Source organism: Symphalangus syndactylus, chromosome 4 (genome assembly GCF_028878055.3).
Source record: "Symphalangus syndactylus isolate Jambi chromosome 4, NHGRI_mSymSyn1-v2.1_pri, whole genome shotgun sequence".
Classification (NCBI taxonomy): Eukaryota; Metazoa; Chordata; class Mammalia; order Primates; family Hylobatidae; genus Symphalangus; species Symphalangus syndactylus.
In genome coordinates this window covers 132,239,308-132,261,362 of record NC_072426.2, presented here as the reverse complement: position 1 = coordinate 132,261,362, position 22,055 = coordinate 132,239,308, and the positions used below count along the sequence as shown (strand labels likewise).

At 40.8% G+C, this 22,055-nt stretch overlaps 1 protein-coding gene across 7 annotated transcripts in view; it reads right to left on the bottom strand.

Moving 5' to 3' along the window:
- The window catches only part of FNIP2 (folliculin interacting protein 2), a 136,824-nt gene that overhangs the window by 38,324 nt on the left and 76,445 nt on the right, over positions 1-22,055 (bottom strand). For all 7 annotated transcript variants that reach the window (XM_055276280.2, XM_055276278.2, XM_063638338.1 and 4 more), the window contains 5 exons: positions 14,292-14,421; positions 6,395-6,596; positions 5,988-6,076; positions 4,178-4,324; positions 3,890-4,059 (listed from right to left, as the gene is read on the bottom strand). In XM_055276280.2, coding sequence (XP_055132255.1) covers positions 3,890-4,059; positions 4,178-4,324; positions 5,988-6,076; positions 6,395-6,596; positions 14,292-14,421 — 738 coding nt within the window. The remainder of the gene's footprint in view (positions 1-3,889; positions 4,060-4,177; positions 4,325-5,987; positions 6,077-6,394; positions 6,597-14,291; positions 14,422-22,055) is intronic.

The window sequence follows — 22,055 nt, the reverse complement described above, 5'->3', positions numbered from 1 at the left end:
TTTGTTAAATCAGTTTCAATATTAATAAAGAAGAAGCATTACTTATCCAAAATCTGGTATAACAAACTACAGGGGAAAGACCACTTAGAATATTATTTTTTAGCAATGCATTTGAGTATTGTATATTTTAATAACTAAGGAATAAATGGAAATGGTAAAACATGGAAGGTTATTAAACATACAATTTATAATAATTTAAACTATATAAAATAATGAGTGCAATGTGAGTGGAAACAGCGCTATTACATTATAGCCAAACTTCATAAAATAAAGCATTTTTAAAACAATAGACCCATAATATTAAATATTTACTGGAAGTTCAATTTTTTTTGAGTCTTGGATAATTGAAGCTAATTTTTAGAGTAGATTTGTTTTCATGAATATAATTTTTTAAAACGTAGAAATTGCACAACAATGTGAATGTACTTAACATGACTGAACTGTACACTTAGAAATAGTTAAGATAATAAATGTTGTTATATGCTTTTTACCTCAATTAGAAATAAAAATTTAAAAGAGAGGCAAATGGGGAAAAAGCAGAAGAAAAAGTGAAGGAGTCAAGAGTGCTTCCAAGTGAAATAGGCCAAAGGCAGAGTGCATGGAAGCAGGAAGGGTGCTGGATGAAGTAGGAGGAGAGGTCACAGGAAAGGAGGACACAGAAAGCAACGGTGGCAAACAGGGACACAGAGTGGAGACTCAGGGAGGGAGAGACAGAGAGAGCAGAGGAACAGAGAGAAGAAACTAGGCAGAAAGAGGGAAGAACAGAGAGAAGGGAAAGCAGAAAGAAAAAAGATGGGATGTTAGAGAGGTGCAAAATGATAGAGAACTGGGGTGAGGCCAAAAGAGGATGGAGAAGGAGAGGAGGTAACAGCCAGGAGCATAAACATGTAGAGAAAAAGAAAACAAAGAGGGAGGAAGAGGGAGAAGAAAGGAAAGAACTGTTGAAGGGAACAATAGTGAAAAGTTGGAAACTAGAAAGAGGAGAGAAAAGAATGAGGTGGAGAAGCTGAGAGAATTTAGAAGCCCTGTAAAGGAAGCATGGTGAAAGAAAGGGGGTTAGAGAGGTAGGGGACTATATATAGACAGAAACAAAAATAAACCAGGAGAAGCTGAGAGAGAACAAAAATAAGGAGACGAGAAGAGAGTTTAGTATCTTAAAGGCACACTTATTCCTGATCACATTCTAATAACGTCTGTGTTGTAGAATTCCCCTTTCAACAGTGTTTCCTTATACACTATACAGTTTAACTTATTGCATCTTTATTATCATTATTTCAAATGTTTTCTAATTTCTTTTGTGCAATTTGTTTGGCTTGTGGGTTATTTAAATATGGTTGTCAGCTGGGTACGGTGGCTGACACCTGTAATCCCAGCATTTTGGGAGGCAGAGGCAGTTGGATCACTTGAGCCCAGTTCAAGACCGGCGACCAGCCTGCAAAACATGGCGAAACTCTGCCTTTACAAAAAATGCAAAAAGTAGCTGGGGATGGTGACGCACATCTGTAGTCCCAACCACCAGGGAGGCTGAGGTGGGAGGATCACTTGAGCCTGGGTGGTTGGGGCTGTGGTGAGCCTTTATTGTACCACTGCACTCCAGCCTGGGTGACAGAGTGAGACTCTGTCTCAAAAACAACAACAAAAATACATGGTTTGATTTCTGAGAAAGTGAGAATTTAAAAAAAATTGATTTGTAGTCTAATTCCACTGCGTTTTGAAAAATACAATGTAAACTTCTGAGAAAAAAATTTCACACATTTTAACTTATATTAAATCAGTGGTCCAAATCTCTTTTGGGTAGAAAAGCTCCTTTTCATTTCCACAAACCCTTAAAATCATTAGGTCAAAAAGAGACCTATATGGAACTACTTCAGTCAGTGGTGTAGACAGCGGCATTCAAACTTTGTATACCTATGCCAAGAAAGAAATACATTTTATACTGCAACCTCAATGCACCTTTTGAAACAGACATTTTACAAAATACACATGTAAATCACTGATATTTTCTATTCTATTATACCAATTAAATGCTTTTTAATTAAACCCACTAAATTGCTTTCACAGCCCACTAAAGGGTGGCGATCACACTGTACACAGGGAAGTGGCTGGGCAGAAGCAAGGATCACCGAGCTCCTGAGCAGCAAGCCCGTGAAAGTGGCATCCAGCTTCCCTCCTCTTCCCTGGTAGTGCTGAGCAGCCATGGAGGGGGAACACACAGTGGCACCTGTCCTGGAAAGCTCTCAGAGAAGTCTTTGGAATGATTCCAGATAGTCTTCTCTATACTTGGGAACCTGGATTGAAATTCTATCTGCATCATTGTGTATTCCCAGCAGTTTCTATTTTCATGTTTACTGTGACTTCCTAAATACTGAATGAAAACAATAAAATGCGAAGCAAGTGCTTCTACCTGTCAAATTATTGAAGCCCCCCCGACTTCTTTGTAATAATGGAAACTCGGCCATCACTTACACTTGGCTTTACAAAGCTATCACAGGCCTTCGCCAACCAGGGCCTCATCCCCTCCTTACACTCCTCTTGTCAATAGCCAGACCCCTGATGGATTGTTTGGGGGAAGGGAGGACTGAAGACTTTCAACAATACATGATCTCCTCTGAAAGATGAGGATTGTGAACCCACAGGAAAAAACTCTTCCTTGTTATGCTGAACACAGGGAATTAATGGCTCTCAGTTACGTTTCAAATAAGAAGCACACCTAATTATGAATACATTTATCTAACTAAATGCACACTACTTAATTAGCATTGTTTTAAAATGGGTGACCCAGCAGCATGGAATACAATGTTTCCTTAATATCCAGCCCCCTTTCCTTCTCCACTTAATGAGACTACATTTTTTTCAAGACTATTATTGTTCCATAACAAAAACAACTATGTTCTGTCTTCCCCAGGAAAAACTTCCTGTATGACCAAGAATGAATTAGGCATGTTCTGAGTAATGATCCAATCAGGGCAATTAGCATATCCATCACCCTAAACTTTTATCATTTCTTTGTGTTGGGAACATCTGAAATCTCTCTTCTAGCTTTCTCTGAAAATAAGCTATTCTTAACTATCGTAATCCGGTGCTAAAGAACACTAGAACTTATTCCTCCTATCCAGTTGTAATTTTGTATTTGTTAACTAGCCTCTCTCCATATCTCCCCCTTCCTTAAGTCTATTTAAATATCCATAAATTCTTTAATTGATTTAGAACACGCCTTTTACCCCCTAACCATGAGGGGGCTTGTATTCGCTTATACATCTTACGACCAAGAGCACAAGGACAAGACAACATCTGTATTGCTACAAAATGAGGCTGAGAGTAATAAGGGTAGGGATGAGAATCTAATGACTATGTGTAAAACCAGTGCTTGGCTCACAGTGTCAGCTTTCATTATTGTTATTATAGCATGCTGCTTTCCAGGATGAGGTGCTTTTCTGTGGATATTTTTGATTGTTACAACTTTGGGCGGGAGGTGGGGGGGCAGTTCTACTGGCATCTAGTAAATGGAGGCCAAGGATGCCACTCAATATCCGTTAATGTGTAAGACAGCTCTTCCCACACCCCACAACAACTCAACCAACAAAGAATTACCTGGTCAACAGTGCTGAGGTTAAGAAATCCTGCTCTAGGGTGAACAGCCACTGTGGAATGGGAGAACACAGTTGGCTTACACTGCTTTAAGAGTGTAACACAAAGCTGCCAGTAGGGGAAAAAAGAGAGGAAGGTGGTGGCCCTACAATTAGAATCCAGCGACCAACTTCCTATTTCTCATCTGCCCAAAGACAACCTATGAATTACTGGGTGAGAGAGCCGGTATAAACTACAAATTCCAGCATTTTTTTCCTATTCCATCCCATATATTCTCTGAAGAGTCAAATTAGGTACTAACCCAGCTGTGCCCAGAGAGGATTATATGGATGTGTTTTGGCCAGCATGTTCACTGACTGGGAGGTACGTTTCTCTGAGAAGGCTTTAATGGGAGGGTGATCCACAGGCATGACAGTTGGGACCCAGGCCAGGTGATAGGTTAACACTGCAGTCAGTAAGGCAGCAAAAAACCTTGGAGAAATGGAAAAAGATACAACCAACTTAGTCAATACAGAAAGAGGCACATCCTATGCAGTACACACATTGGCTATGGGATTTGCATACAAGTCTCCAGAGAGTTGAAGCTTACTGGTTTTTATTGATCTGTTCTATCAGAAGTGTAAACTCCTTGAGAAAGCGCTGGCAGAGCTGGTTTTTTTCCAAAGTGCCGGACATCATAGTAAGCCATACAGGTTCAGCTATCCTTGGAACAGAATATAAGTTCCAGATAGTTCGTCTATAGAACAGAAAGAGAGGGAAACACAAAAGTGTCAGAAATACTATTTTGGATAATCTTGGTGCAAATGAATAAAGGAGAAAACAACTTGAATCTATGTAGTCCTTAAAAGATTCAAGCTCCACACATAACAGGGGTTGCACACTATGGCCCACCGGCCAAATCTGACTGCCACCTTTTTTTGTAAATGAAAAGTTTTACTGGGTCACAGCCGTGCTCATTCATTTACTTACTTATTGTCTATGGCTGCTTCTGTGGGACAACAGCTAAGTTGAGTTGCTACTACAAAGACTCTACAGAAACTGAAAGTACAGAACTAGAAAGCCTCACTTTCAGCTTCTTGACCTTTGAAAAATGGATACCTCAATAAAGTAGGACCCAGATTCTCACCTGGGCGTGGTGGCTCATATCTGTAATCCCAGCACTTTGGGAGGCCAAGGTGATGGATTACAAGGTCAAGAAACAGAGAACATTCTGGCCAACATGGTGAAACCCTGTCTCTACTAAAAATACAAAAATTAGCTGGGCGTGGTAGCGGGCGCCTGTAAACCCAGCTACTCGGGAGCCTGAGGCAGGAAAATCGCTTGAACCCAGGAGGTGAAGGTTGCAGCGAGCCAAGATCACAACACTGCACTCCAGCCTGGTGACAGGGCGAGACTCAGTCTAAAAAAAAAAAAAAAGTAGGACCCAGATTCTCAAGCGCAAACCAATGAGTGTCCAGTCTGACCACAGCAGAGCAACAGGCAAATCTCCAGTGCTTTCCCAAAAACTATGGAAGGTTTACTAATCATCAGATTGCCATCAAAGAGCACAACTTTATGTCATTCTCAAATATATGACTTAACTCTTAGCAATCACCAGATAATGAGTAACTTGTTACTTGAGTACTTTACATAACCCACAGTAAAAAAAGGCTTGTGATTTTGCTCCAGGTAGCATTACAGAGTTCATCAGCATATACTTTAAACATCATAAAAGTGTTCTAACATTCAAAGGATTATAAATTTTTTTTTATCCTTCCGCTATGGACTAACAGTTTGACTCATTCGCTCATGACTGCTTTGGAGTGGGATTCCATTCCCCATCAAGAAAGTGGCTCTAAATGGTGCAACAATCCCAACTCAGCATGATCAGAGAGGATCCCACCTGCTACTCAACACAATTTACCTTTCCATGCAGATACTAGGAGCAAGGACTCTAGACACCAGTTTCCAGAGGACACTGGATATAAACTAGGACTGTCCTGGCAAACTGTAATGTATGTCTCCCCGACATGCATAACCTCTCCATCTGTGCTTTGAATAAGCATCCCTGAACTTAAGTTTCCACATCTGTAAAATGGGGTTAGTAGTGCTTAGGGCTTTTGTGAGGCTGACATAAGATAATGAATAGACTGGTGAGAGATACCTGAACGTTAGTTTTCCCCATTCATCCTGTTAAAAACAATCCTATCAGGGACTGTCGGTTGAGCAGTAGTGAGGATTACTCAGTGGTAAATTACTTAAATTTTTTGCTTCATTTGTTCTGTTTCCATCTTGAAGGGCGGAACCACAAAAGTGAGGAATAACTGCCAGGCCCCCAATTCTTCCAAGTCACAGTTTATCTTTATCCATGGCTGCTCATAAATATCTCCTGTTGGATTTGCCAAACTTTGCCACTTTACCTGAATTCTCCCAGAGCTTCCATCAAACGGCTGACATAAAACTGGACTCGGAGACTTGATTCTGCTATTTTCCTACAGGAGATCATAGCCTTTATTGAAGAGAAAGCAAGCCAAATTACTGAGAAGAAATTTTATAACATCTACTGGGCTGTATTAATAAAAAATATTATGTAATCAATTAACAACACTCAAGGTAATAATGCCTTCAGTTATGAAAAAGCAGTCATTTCCTTCCCTAAGGTAACCCAGTATCTGGTAACTAACATCAACATGCCTAAGAATTTATCACTGCTATGGGTGATTTAACTTCCTTAGGAAAGACATCTGATACATAGGCAAAGAAATTCTGCCATCTTCAAAGCCCCACAATCACTTCTCTATTTGACTTTGGATTACATCCTTATTACCTTTTCAATTGCACTCTTCAGCCTGTTCATGTGAGATTCAAACAGGGGAAAATGAGAAAAGAAGAAGTCCTGGAAATTCCTTTGTGCTTCTTCTTTCTCACATAGGGAAAAGATGATGCTTATGGCAATTTTCTTCCTCCTAACCATAGCTGGATTAGAACTACAGGTTTCTTCAGCCAAGCTGAATGTCTCATCAGTTGACCTGGAGGGAAATATAAGTTTGAAAAGTTGCCATGCATCAATGAGTCACACTGAAGGTCAACTGTAATGACTGGGGATGACACCCAGAGCAATTCAGTCGTAACTAAGAGTATATCTGCCTTTAGTTCATTCTCTTCTATAATTCCCTGGCATGAAGATGAGAACATCAGCTTGCTTGCCACACAGTATTATTCTAACATGGAAGAAACTCAAATGAAACCTACAAGTAATTTAAATTTCCCGTTGTTACTCTTGTCCTTTTCCTTTGGATCACTTTATGTCAAATTGATATTTAGGAAGGAATGTGGAATATCTGTTTACCCAAAACATAGTCAGATACCAATAGATAAGACGTCAAAAGAGGAATGATACTATGTGGTATTCTATTGAACAAGAGTAACACATTTGAACATGTACTGGTACTTCCAGGATTACTTTCCCAAGGGCTATTAAAACTACTAGAACAAGTAACTCTTCTAAATGCTCAGATTAAGCCATGTGATTAAGCTCTCTGAAAATCCTCCAAGCAGAAACACTTACCTCTCTTCTGCTACAGCAAAATTTTCAAAAAACCTGATTCTTTTGAGAGACTCGGCTTCTATGATGACAGCCACGAAGCCCAAAACTTCTAAATATATATTTAATTTGTCTTGTGGGGTAAGCCTCACAAAAATGGCCTAACCATGTCTCTTACTTAACTACTGTGAAAAGCCAGTGTAGCTACCAAATAGCTACTAACAGCAAGAGTACAAATAAAACATTTTTTTCCTACAAAAACACCAACACAAAGGACCTAACACTGCAAATGAGAGCTCTAGACTGGCAATACATTTTCTCTTTCTAACTCCATCATCTAGTCTCATATCTCTGCCAAATATGGAAAGGAATTGCTTCCTCCATTTTCTTTACTATAAATTACAACATAACAATTACTCGTGCTGGGCAGAATATGAGAATTAGCCTTCTGCCCCTGGTCTTCAACTTATTTACTTAGGGCCCTACTCATAGCTTGTGTGATTTCAAATAAACCCAGATTTTATTATTAAACATACATATGCCAAAAGTGTTATGGTCAGGAAAGCTATTTAATTAATTAATTAATTTTGGGGGGACAGGGTCTCACTCTGTCACCCACGCTGGGGTGCAGTGGTGTGATCATGGCTCATTGCAGCCTCAATTTCCCAGGCTCAAGTGATCCTCCCACTTAGCCTCCCAAGTAGCTGGGATCACAGGCACACGCCACCATGCCCGGATACATTTTTTTTTTTTTTTGGTAGAGATGGAGTCTCCCTATGTTGTCCAAGCTGGTCTCGAACTCCTGGGCTCAAGTTCTTCCACTTCAGTGTCCCAAAGTGCTGGGATTACAGCCGTGAGCCACTGCACCTGGCTATTTTATTTTTAAAGGAAAGGAGATAGACATCTTATTCTAACCCTCATTATATGTTACTGTTTCCCTTAACTTCAAGCAAGATCCTGGAGATGTAGGCATGGTTGGTAAATCAGTAAAAGGTTTTTACTCCAGATGTGTCACCGATGGCACATGGTGCTGTTATAAATACTACACATTACAATAAACCATCAATTGCTTTCTCTGGGAAATCCCTAGATTCTAATCATCAGAGAAAATTCTTGAGGTTTCCTTAGAACTTCACACAATTTCATACAATGTTCTCTCTTCTTTACCAAGGTACTGGTACTAAAGCCTTGTTTTCTTGCACTACAGTAGTTGATTTCTGTTCTGTATAGGAAATTCTTCTGAGTTTATATTACAATAAAGCTTGCTTGCAATCCTTTCCTCTTTGTCTGTCATCTTACATTTCCCTTCTTTTTCAGAAGTAAAATGACTGTATCAGTCCACTTATCTTTAGGCCAGCTTGACCTTTAATAATCAAATTGTAAGAAACACTGAACCCAATACAGTTTCTCATCATCGTCTCCGCCCTATAAATAGCCAATGCTCTCATCAGTTTTAACATAGGAGAGAGTGCCACCTGCTGAAATTTCTGAAAAATTTCCATAACTATAATAGAGAACTTAACTTGTTTTGCTATATCCCTCCATTGAATTCTAAATCAACTGAGTTTCATTCTGTAGTCTTGCATCAACCATGCAACGTGGAATAAATCAGGTCATGTAGTATCTTACTTATAATTTAAAAATTATTCTAGAAAAAAAGATGTTTAAGAATGTTTTCAAAAATTTAAGTGTATGCCCCAGTACTTCATCAGTACTTTATCTCCATGTCATCAGAGAAGGTACAGAGGCTGTACTGCAAATGTGGAAACTGAGGCAGAGTTCTGCCTCAACTTTCCTCGGGAACAGAAAGGTTCTTGGTAATAATGCTGGAGTTAGAACCCAGGATTTCTATCTTCTAGTCTAGGCTCATGACTTGGATACTGGCAATGACCAGGGATTCTGACCCCATGCCTAATCTGTCTGCTGGTACTCATGCTAGTCAATGCATCATGCCATGCAGAGCACTGAGGGAAGGAGCTGGAAGCAGTCTGATCAGCCGACAGCCCTAAGAGTCAAGGAAAGCTGCAGCTACACACAATTTTTTTCCTAACAAAGAAATCAAATAGAATTTTGTTAACACTTATGGATAAGCATTTATGTACATTGTAAGTACTTCAAGATCATAATTAAAGCAAAAATGGCTATTTAAGTACATCTCAATAATTTATCATTGATATCAGAACTCCTTAGTCTAATTGTTATTTATGTCAGTTTTGAACTTATACTGAATCTATGTATTACATTGGACTATATGAAATTAATGTTTTGTAGGTCAAAGAACATCCCATCAGCAACTTTATAAAGCTGGTCCAATTTAATAATTCAAATCAAAAGGCTTCCTGGGACATTATACCTTGCTCTTTAGGGTTTCAATTGCCTCGGTAAGTGATGGAATCCCTGAGGTTAGCTGTTAAATGCCCAAGCCCCATTCCCCATCCAGTAATCAAAGCCTACCACTTGGCACAGCAGGGGCCCCTGAGGTCAGTGTGGAGCCAACTGTTAAGAATTGTGAATACTGAAAACATTCATTCAATTTTATAGAATAAAGTGTTGCCCGATTCTAACAAAAAACAGAAACTGTGACTATCATCCCTGCTACCTTTAACTCTCTTAGGAAGGACATTTTTAATTACCATGAATTTTCTGTCAAAGCCAGAAGCAATCATAATGTTTGGTACCCACTGTTCTCCTGTCTCTAGCATAAAAAACTAATTTTCCCAACCACATACCTGCCAAAAGGGAGAGATCAACTACAAATCCTTTAAATGAAGGGATCTTAGGCCGGGCGCGTTGGATCACGCCTGTAATCCCAGCACTTTGGGAGGCCGAGGCGGGAGGATCACGAGGTCAAGGGATCGAGACCATCCTGGCCAACATGGTGAAACCCCATCTCTACTAAAAATACAAAAATTAGCTGGGTGTGGTGGCACACACCTGTAATCCCAGGTACTCAGGAGGCTGAGGCAGGGGAACTGCTTGAACCCAGGAAGCAGAGGTTGCAGGGAGCTGAGATTGCACCATTGCACTCCAGCCTGGCGACAGAGCGAGATTCCCGCCTCCAAAAAAAAAAGAAGGGCTCTTCACAGGCACAGTAATCAATTCAAAACGTCTGCTACACTCATGTTCTCGGTGTTCAGCAGTACTCTATTAAGTGCTGGCTGCATGGGCATGTGACCCCACACACACAGGGTCCCCCCTCTCACAAGGGCCCCAGGCTTCATTTAATGTTCTGTGATTACCATTTTGAATTTTAAATAATTTTATCTTTGGACTTTTGTGCTGTAAGTGAAGTCTAATGGGACAATGAAGCATGTGTTGGGATGAAGTCTAATGAGACAATGACGCTCAGAAAAGGATACCCCAAAGTATGACACTTTGGTATGCTGAGTACTTTGAACTGAAGGACAGGGGCTCAGAAGCAAGACCTCGCTTTTCTGACCTTATCCTGCCCTTCCTTCTCCTATTCCTCTTTCTCCCCAAAGGCATAGAAACTAAGACTCCTGTTCCCCAAGGTAAATAAAAAAAAACATGAGCCTCTTTTTTCCCCAAAGCTAACTGTAAAACCTATTATAGAAATACTATTCTAACTTCCTCCCACCTTTGTAAGTGCTGGTCACAAATAATTTCTCTGACCTACCTTGCCTGAAAACAGATCATAAGACCCTCCCATTTCGGAGGGGTCTTACCCTCTACCTGGGAGGAAGGAAAGCTATACAGAGAGGTCAAAAAGAATTCTGACAAGACAGGTCCCGCTGGGTTTTCCTGCTTAAGTCTATTACCATTAGATCATATTCCTTTGTCCAATCACATTTCTACCTGGCAGTCCCTTCTGTGTTGAACTTAAGCATAAAAATACAGTTTTCCTTGGGTCCCTCAATCTTCATGTCTGAAGGCTCCATGTCATGTGAAACTTTGACTAAATAAAATTGTTATGTTTCTCTCTTGTTAACCTGTATTTGTTATAGGAGTGTCAGCCATGACCCTTATGATGGGGAGGGCATGGATGAACTCAGAACCCAGGGCTTGCAGCCCAGACACCGAGCAACTGGCCCGGCAGTCAGGCACATACCCATAAGCCTGGGGCAGGCCATGGTGTCACAAGACTCTAAAGCGGCACTGCCGGGTCTTGGACCCACACTAATGGCTGTGACTGTGGTGACAGCAGAAGCTGCAGTAGCCATGGTTGTGGGAGATAGGGGAGAGGAGAGAGGAGGGACTCTGGGAGCTCCAGGAACCAGGGTGGGAGGCCAGTTTACCCATTAGTCACAGGAGCCTGTCCCTATAGAGTCTGCACAGATATTTAACTCCATGACCTGAGCTCCAGGACAGTAAATTATCACAAAGTAAAAGCCTACATGGGGACATTGCAATAAAGAATATCAGGGAGTAATTATAATTCTGCAGAGAGTTTAGTCTCTGTTTTTGAAAACTGCTGCAACACTGCAAAGTAAATATTCATAGGCATGGAAATAGAAATTGAATGTAAAGATTGTTATACTGGACAAAAAAATACAGTTTTCATATGAAGCTTCAGATGAACAAATTATTAAAGAGGAAGGCTATTTTAAAGTTAATTTTTCCTTGTAATTGAGGACACAGTGATAGTATGCATAAACAGGCATTTTGAATTATATATAACTCATGAGAACATTTTTAGTTTCTTGTAAGATCTCCACAAGTTACAGGAAATGTCAGAAGAAATATTAAAATAAGCTTGTATAAATTTACATCTAAAATTAAATTCAGACTTACTCAAAATGGATTTGTGTGAAGAATTAAATCTTTCAAAAAACTGTTTAACAAGAATCATCTGATCCAGATGTACTAAAATTTACATCTTGAAAGTTTATCAAAAATTTATCCATAACCATCACTCTGAGCAAACTATCGCAAGGACAGAAAACCAAACACCGCATGTTCTCACTCATAGGTGGGAACTGAACAATGGGAACACCTGGACACAGGGTGGGGAACATCACACACCGGCGCCTGTCGTGGGGTAGGGGGAGGGGGGAGGGATAGCATTAGGAGATATACCTAATGTAAATGACAAGTTAACGGGTGCAGCACACCAACATGGCACATGTATACATATGTAACAAACCTGCACATTGTGCACATGTATCCTAAAACTTAAAGTATAATAATAAAAAAATTTATCCAAATGTCATCATAGTCCATAAAGCTATGTAACACTGCATCAGCAGAAAGATCCTTCTCCAAGTAAAAAATTATCAAAAATTATTTGCCACCTTGCATTTGCCAGGAGTGACTATCATTTTCAGTTATATTCATTGAAAGCCAAGTTGCTAAAACTATAAACTTTGATGACAAATGTATTTGCAGAAAAGGCTTGCAACACAAGATATCACATAATGATATTATAATATAAAACTATGACATCAAAAATATGTTTGCAATTTATAAGTTTATATTATTATTCATCTGTCACTATCATCTCTATTATATTTTACATATAAAGTATTCTTAAAGAAAAACTTTTTTCCTTTTTAGTCCCTTTAATAACACTTTTCTTGTTTTTTGGGTAAGAGGCACCACATTTTTATTTTGCACTGGCCCATAAATTAGGTAGCCAGCCTTGACCATATTCACAACCTTTCTGAATGTCAGATACTTATATTAGGTGTAAGTTCACTAGAGATTCACTAGCTCCCAATGCCAGATCTCAATTCAAAGTAGTTTTGAAGAATTTTGAAGGAGTTGAGAAACATTATTTCAACTTTGGATTTAAACCTGAAGGGATAAAAAAAATTTTCAGAAAACAGATGTTGAAAGAGGATGGTTTCCAAGACCCATCTCTTCCAATCACAGAAGCTGTCATAATGACAGTGAGGGTGGTGGCGGTGCCGTCTCCTGACAGTTGCAGTAATGGTAATGACAATGACAGCAATCATCATAGTAAATAATTCACACTGGCCACATTTTATTGCCCATATCCTATGTTTTGACTAAACACCAGACTTGCTTTATCTCATTTAACCCTCCCAGCCACACTCCGAAGCTGTGCTAGTATTATTATCATATTGCAGATGATGATGCAACACTCAGAATCCAGGTTAACTTATTCTATCAGACATCTAGTGAGTGACAGAGCTAGGACTTGTGTTCACACAAAATTCCAAGCTTTTAATCATTTCATTCAAAGTCCACCAACCAAAAAGCAGCTTCTTGATGGGTGACAAAGCTATAATTTTTTCTTTCCAGTTAGCTCCCTAGGATTGTGAAAGGAACAGAAGTGAGGCAAGCAACCTGACATGTGCTGCTCATACACCCTGACCCCTCAGCTTCTCAGCTTGTCCCTACAGTGCCATCTCTTCCAGGAAGGGCTCCGTAATTCCCCCCATGACCATCACTGTATTTTCTCCATCCTGAGTCTTATGGCACTTTATGTCTCTCTATGATACTTACCATGTAACATCTTTATACCATTATTTATGTGTGTACCATCTCATAAACTATTCAAGTACAGGCACATAGCTGAACTGTCTCATACCTTCACAGATCTCTACATATGTTGAGTACTAGTCAATTTACTAAATCAGTTAATTGATATGTGAATTTGTATAGGTACACATAAAAATTCCCCTTCAAGTATTTGGATTGTAGGAAGAACAAGTTGGAAGCTATGAATGTAACATCAAATGTACATTTTGCACACAAAACCAAATGAAATGAAGACAGAAAATACCTAGATGCCATCTCTATTTAAAATCATGTTCATATCTGTTTAGCTTAAGATTACATTTTACAAAGAGAATATATCACAAACCCTTGATTTCATATATTTTTGAATACCACACTGGTACCACTGTAGCCAAGAAAGAGATTGATCCACCCTTCATTACTTATACAAGCTACATCTGGAAGGGACTCAATTTAAAGAGAGCACACCATTTTAAATGAACACCCAATCTAGCTCAACATGATACAACTACCCAGATACTTCCCAGTGTCTTCCAAAGGAGGAGATTTTAAAATTTCAGCTTTTATTTATTCTTCCCTTTAGAACTTCTAATCTGTAAACTTGCAGGCTAAGCTGAAGCTAATAAAAAATTTTGGTTCTTTTTCCACTGACAATAGGCACGAACAGCTGCCCTGCCAGTTTCATCAAGCTGCCTACACTCATACTTTTCTCAGCAAGAGGAAACTTGCAACTCACCTTCTTGGAATGATGCCATTTTCCAAACTTGTTGTCTGACTTCGAAGCCAGCGGCGCTGGTAACTGCTGGAAGAAGATGTAGAGGAGCTTGGAGATGGGAAAGGTGTGATCAAAAGACTGCTTAGTGAGGCTGTAGGAAGAATTCAGAATTTGAAAGTTGAGGTCAATTAGTCCTCATGTAGCTACATAATGCACAACATTAAGAATGTATTTAATACCACTGAACTCTACATTTATTATGTATTTAATATCACTAAACTGTACATTTTGCCATTAAAAAATGACAAAACCCACAATTACCTTTGCACCAACATAATAAAATGGTTGAGATGGTAAATTTTATATTATATGTATTTTAATACAATCCAAAAATTGGAAAAAAATATCTATGCCAAGTAATCTAAAATTTCAGGTTCTACCAGTCATATCCAGCAGGGGGAGACTATAATTTCTCTCTTCCTAAGATTTCTGAACAGCAAAGAAAACATCCTTTAAAAAGGAAAACAAATTAAAGGAAATAAGAGTCACAGATGTAGCATGCGCATAAACTAGCAGGCCCATATTACAAATGCAAAATAATCATTACTCAGACTGTAGATTGCAGATTTCTACTAAAATGGTCCACACAACATAACTATATTGCCGCCTGGTAACTAATGCCATACACAATGCTTACTTTACATATATTTACTCCTGAGTACTCCTTCACTCTATACTTTGAGATAAAATTAGGCAAATAAGTTTTTTCCCCACCTAGTATCCTGTCTCCCAAACTTCATCTCCATATATACAATACTTATCCTCCTTCCCTCCAGCCCCTACTGCTACTGTTGTCTGTGAAAAAGAAACCTCTACTCTCCAATATGCTTTCTGCTTGGATTACTTATTTGCCTCTGAACCTTTCTCTGCTTCCTCCTGCTACATATTAGATGCCTACACCTGTGTCTCAGGAAGTATGAGCTGACAGTGCCATCCCAGACTTTTCTAACAGGCAGGGAGGAGGGACTAGTCCCTCTCAGGTAGGCAAAGGGTTTCTTTCAAGTCAAGTTGCTTGATGAACATCTACTGGTTTGAAAGAATGGAAGAAAACAGACTTGCCGGGCGTGGTGGCTCACGCCTGTAATCCCAGCACTTTGGGAGGCCGAGGCGGGTGGATCACGAGGTCAGGATATTGAGACCATCCTGGCTAACACGGTGAAACCCCATCTCTACTAAAAATACAAAAAGTTAGCCGGGCAAGGTGGCGGCTGCCTGTAGTCCCAGCTACTCAGGAGGCTGAGGCAGGAGAATGGTGTGAACCTGGGAGGCGGAGCTTGCAGTGAGCCGAGATGTGCCACTGCACTCCAGGCTGGGTGATGAGACTCCGTCTCCAAAAAAAAAAAAAGAAAAGAAAACAGACTTGTTGTGCTTTTACTTCCCTAAGGCTAAGGAATTAGACATTGAAATGTCACTCAGTCCAGTGGAAAATAAAATAGGGTGCTACAGATGGCCAGTTGACATTTTCTGAAACAAATCACAGGGCAAAGGAAATTGATTTTGGTAAACACAGTATACTATGCTCATGAATATCACTTGATAAAGCAGTGTCTCCACATGAACTATTACATTTATACTTTTGTAGACAAACGTAAATAATCTGACTCCCTGACCTGAGCTCTTAAATACTACAGGAGTTACTTTGCTATCAAGTAACAAGAAATGCCAGGTGTGCTAGGCAACTGGGGTAAGTGGTGAACAAGTCTATAATAGTATCAATGAACATGATGACTCAAGTTTCTTTCCAAAGCAGAGGTCTTTGAGATGCTTTTCCTTTTATCTAGCTGATATTCACAGAAAATTTGTTTGGTGGGTCTTAATCATCTTTGTATCCATTGTACCCATAACGATGCCTTGACCACAGTAAGCAATTAGCAAATGCTTCCTGAACGTATGGCACTTTTTTTTTTTACCCAAACTGTTACATGTGGCTGGCCCCAGTAAGCTGACCTGGTTGCCATCTTGAGACCAGACTTAAATCCCCAAAACCAAATCCACATTTCAAGTATCAGTGAACAGGTAATTTTCCTGAGAATTTTGAAGGGAGTTAGAAGAGAGCTTTTCCTTGGAGTCACACAAAATTACTTAATAAAACATCCCAATTAGATGTTTCTGTCCTGCCCCCTAGTTCCCAAAGTCCCCTACAGAATCTAGAAGTCCCCTCTCACATCTCTAGGGTCCTGCCTCTCTCCTTGCCTTATGCTGAGCAAATCAACTTCTGGCAGGCAGAGGACAAGGTTGACAGATGGTACTTCTTGGATAAATACTTTTCCCCTGTCACAGTATTAGGGCTCAGAAAATGGTACCCCAAAATACGGTGTCCTGGCATCCTGAGCACTTTGAACCAAAGGACACTGGAAGGCCTCAGAAGTCAAGTCTGTCTCAGATCTTCTCCTGACCTTCTTTCTCCTGCTCCCCCTCCTCCCTGCAAGGCAAACCACAGAAACTAAAATTCCTCTTCATTAAGACAAGTCGGGCCAGGCGCGGTGGCTCAAGCCTGTAATCCCAGCACTTTGGGAGGCCGAGGCGGGCGGATCACGAGGTCAGGAGATCGAGACCATCCTGGCTAACACGGTGAAACCCTGTCTCTACTAAAAATACAAAAAAAAAAATTAGCCGGGCGTGTTGGCGGGCGCCTGTAGTCCTAGCTACTTGGGAGGCTGAGGCAGGAGAATGGTGTGAACCCGGGAGGCGGAGCTTGCAGTGAGCAGAGATCGCGCCACTGCACTCCAGCCTGGGGGACAGAGAAAGACTCTGTCTCAAAAAAAAAAAAAAAAAAAAAAGACAAGTCATAGAAACTAGATCCCTTTTTTCCCCAAAGCCAGCCATGAAACCTAGAAATATTGCTCTAACATTCCCTTGCCTTTCTATGTAAGAGCTGGCTATAAGGAAATTCTTAGGCCTACTTTATCTGAAAGTAGATCGTAAGACCCTTAATTCCAGAAGGGGTCCAGTCCTATACCTGACAGGAAGAAATGCCACACAGAGAGCTCAAGAACAATCAGGATGGGCCCTTGCTAGGTGGGTTTTCCCCTTTGGTCTGTGACTGTAAGATCAACCCCCTTTTGTCCAATCACAAGTCTACCTGGCTACCCACTCCATCAAATCTAAGTATAAAAAGGGACAGTTTTCCCTTGGGTCTTTGGGTATCTCTGAAGACTCCCATGCCATATAAAATTTTGATGCATTCTTCAGTATGACAATTGCATTTTTCAACTCCAGAATTTCTGCCTGATTCTTTTTAATTATTTCCATTTCTTCATTAAATATATCTGATAGGATTCTGAATTCCTTATGTGTTCTCTTGAATTTTGAGTTTCCTCAACACAGCTACTTTGAATTCTCTGTCTGAAAGGTCACATATCTCTGTCTTTCCAGGACTGGCCCCTGGTGCTGTATTTGGTCCATTTGGTGAGGTAACGTGATCCTGGATGGTCTTTATGCTTGTGGATGTCAGTCAGTGTCTGGGCATTGAAGAGTTAGGTATTGATTGTAGTCTTCACAATCTGGGCTTGTCTGTACCCACCCTTCTTGGGCAGGCTTTCCAAGTATTTGAAGGGACTTGGGTATTGTGATCTAAGTTTTTGGTCACTGCAGCTGTATCTGACCAAGCCAACTGACACTGTGCTCCCCTTGGCTGATCTTGGATAAGATGTAGAAGAATTCTCTGGATTACCAGGCAAAGACTCTTGTTCGCTTCCCTTACTTTGTCCCAAACAAATGGAGTCTCTCTTTCTCTCTCTGCTGAGCTGCCTAGAGCTGGAGGAGGGGTGAAACAAACATCCCTGTGACCACCACCATTGAGACTGCATTGGGTCAGACCTGAAGCCAGCACAGCACTGGGTGTTGCCCAAGGCCGGCTGCAACGACTACCTGGTTACCGCCTATGTTTGCTCATAGGGCTCTAAAATCAGCAGGTAGTGAAGCCAGCCAGGCTTGTGTCCTTCCTTCAAAGGTGGCAAGTTCCCCCTGGTGGGTCCAGAGATGCTGTCTGTGAGCCAATGCCTGGAGTCAGAAACCTTACGAATCTACCTGGTGCTCTGTTCTGCTGCAGCTGGGCTGGCACCCAAGCCACAAGACAAAGTCGTTCCAACTCTTCCCTCCCCTGTCCCCAGGCAGAGGAGTCTCTCTCCATGTCCACCACCACCACAGGCCCACAGTGGGTACTGCCAGCCTATAGCGATGTTCACTTAATGCCCAAGGGCTCTTCAGTCAGCTTATGGTGAATGCTGCCAGGCCTGGGACTCACCCTTAGGGCAGTGGGCTCCCATCTAGCCTAGGGCAGGCCCACAGATGCTGTCCAAGAGTCAACGTCTGGAACTAAGGACCCTAAGCGCCTGCTTGGTGCTCTACCCCACTGTGGCCAAGCTGGTACCGCTTTTCTCAAGCATAAGGGGCCTCTCCTCAAAGCCACCACAGCAGTGACTGTGCTAGGTCACATCACGCCTCAGAGTCTCACCCAGGGCCTTAAGTCAGCAGGTGATGAATCCTGCCAGTACTGGGTCCTTCCCTTCAAGGCAGTGGGTTCCTTTGTGCCCAGGCTGTGTCTGAAAATGTTGTCTGGGAGCTAGGGCCTAGAATAAGCACCTCATGACATTGCCCAGTGCTCTATCCTACTGTGTCTGAGCTGGTATCCAAGTTGCAAGACAAAGTCTCCTTTACTGTTCCCTCTCCTCTCCAAGTGGAAGAAAGCTACGAACTACACTGCCTGGGGTTGGGAGATTGGTGGCACAAGCACTCCCTTAGCTGCCCTGGCTGGTGTATCACTAAGCTGTGTGCACCCCAAGTCCACTGGCTCTGAGCCCAGCACAGCATCAGAACTGGCCGAGGAGTTGCAGTCCTTGTGGTCTAGACAGCCTTTCAAGTTTATTTATTTAGGACCCCAGAGCACTTTAGCCTGTGGTGGCAAGGCTTTCTGAAACTCAAGTTCCAGCTGCTGGGATGGGTGTTTTCTTCTGGCTAGGGCTAGAGTAAGTGCTCTGTGGGCGCCAGCTGAGCTCTGCCTGGTGTTGGCAGCACTGAATTCCAATGCAAAGTTTCTCCCCAAGTGCACAGATTCCCTTTCTGCACCACACGTCCAGGGGACTGGGGAGGGGTGGCACTGGCAATTCAAGACTGTCTCGCCTACCCTCCCACCCTCTATGAAAGTTAAAACCAGGTTCTGTGATCGCTCACCTGATTTTTGATTTTTATGAAGGTGCTTTTTTTGTGTGGATAGTTTTCAAATTTGGGGTTCCTGCAGGGAGGACCATTGGTGGAGGCTTCCATTCAGCCATCTTGCTTTGCCTCCTCTTCACGTAAAATTTTGATTAAATCATTTGTTATGCTTTTCTCTTGTTAACCTGTATTTTGTTACAGGCGTGTCGGCTATCACCCTTACGAGGGGTGAGAAAAGGTATCACACCCTTTCTGCCCCTACAACACAAGACAGAGAAGACCCTGAGGTCCAATTTATTCTGGAAATTATCTGTATTATATAATTCAGGTTAGCAAGCTGAGTAAGAGTCCAGGCTCCTAGTTCAAATCCTGCTTCTGTGTCTAGTAGCTGTGACACTTGGCCAGCAGTTTACTTAACCTGTCAGCTTTCTCATCTGTAAAACGGGGACAATAAAGTACCACACCTCAGTATTTTTCATGAAAGCTGCTATCTGCTAGCAGATTCTGAATTGTCTAGTGGATCAAAACCAACACTTAAAAAAAACAGAAAACAGAGTATATTGCACTGTTAATATTAATCCATGAAACTTCTCTGTAATATATAAAGATGTTTCTTACTAGATCATGATGTAAAATGCTTTAGCATGGGTTGCAGACCAAAGAAAAATTTGAAAAAACAGCTCTTTCATAAGCTTCCTGTGAAGATTAAACAAATCAATACATGTACAACCCTTAACCCAGTCACCCACACAATAAATGTTAGCTTTTCACTCCTAATCATTCTCGGAAAAGGTGGGCCAAGTAAGACAACTTGGTGTACTGGAAGATTATTAGTTCTAATTAGTTAATTATGAGAAGAATTTAGAGCTTGTAAAAGAGACATAACAAAGGCAGGCAAAAAATCAAAGAGAACATTCCTTTTTTCCTGCTGAATGACACTTTTTATGGCCTGCAAATGAGACGGTTTATATTAAAGTGTTGGCTTAGTGCTATCCAGCGTTTCCTCATCAAATATATTTTAAGATTTTTATGTAAAAGTGCTGTGGCACATCGTTGTTAATCGTATACTCTAGATAACAATTCAGTACAACTTTCAAATGCAAGAGGACTAACCTTAACCTGAAAACAATAGCCATTTTCACGACAAAAGGGTGGATTCAGTCAACATTAGTGTATCTGAACGTTGGCCTGCCTCACTGTCTGAGTGGCAGTGCCTTCTGATGCAATGCATGCAATGCTAGAGTGCTAGTATACATCTGAGCCACCTGGGGAGCTTGGATAAAAAGAAAGCTTCACGAAGGTGGTGGTGCAAGCATGTGTGTCCAGTAACTTGGTGGCCTGAGGCAGGAGGATAGCTCAAGCCCAGAGGATTGCTTGAGCCTAGGAGCTTGAGTCCAGCCTAAACAACATAGTGAGACCTCATCTCTTTAAAAAAAAAAAAAAAAAAAAAAAAGACAAGACAGCAACATGGGCTCTCCCCCAGTTGATTCACTACCTTTGGAATAGGGCCTAGCATCTACATGATAATGAAAAGAACTTTTGCATGAGTTCAGTGCTAGCTGTGCCTCCAGTTAACTTTGTGTACTGGATAAAGAAATTCTCCAATTGGTACCTCAGTTATCAAATGCCAAGACTTTTAGTTAAATTATTCACAGGCTCAGTTTCAGTTTTAAAAGTGCTATATCTAAATGTTCCTTAATATTTTTAGGAGCTTTTCTTTTACAATACTTTTATAATTAGAAAAAAGTTAATGCATATCGGTTGCAAAGACTTTGGCAGGTTTTTGCATTAAGAAGAAAATTAAAATTAACCCTAGTCCCATCACCAGATTACTGTTAACATTTTATATCTGGTTAACTCCCAGCTTAAACACAACTGTGCTTTTGCCCCCACCCTCCTATCTAAGGAGGTATCTTCAACTAGCAACCATTTTTTCCTGCAGAGATTAACAACGAGAAAAGAGAATCAATCTAAAGATTTTAAAATGCTGCTTGCTGCTGTTCCCGGCATGTGCCAATCAAGTTCAAGATTAATGTTTAACTTTCTCTGAAAAAAAATTTTTGCTACTTGTGACAGTTTACTAGAAAACACTGTAGTGATTATTTGATGAAAGAATTTAGATTTGACCAAATAAGGCCCTGAAACTCTTAAATCAAATCCATCCACTCAATGAATATTTACTGAACCCTTACTAAGTGCCTGCACCATGCTAGGGACCTAGGATGGAAACTGAAGGGACATAGGCAGAGTAGTTGCCCTTAAGAGACTTACACTCATGGAATAAATAAGATTATTTCAGACAGTGGTAACTACTATAAAAATAAGTTACCATGATTTTCTCTAAGTAACTAGGACAAAGGTTTTTGGGGGTGGTAGAGGTAAATTCTTTAATCAGTGGTCGACAATACCTTTATGAAAATGAGTCATCTCAACTGAGACTTAAATGCCAACAAAAGCCAGCCATGGAAAAGGCTCAAAGGGAGGACATCCCAGACATTCTATATGAAAAGAACCAGATAATATCAACATTTACCAAAAAAAAAAAAAAAAAAAATCTAAGCATACTCCTAC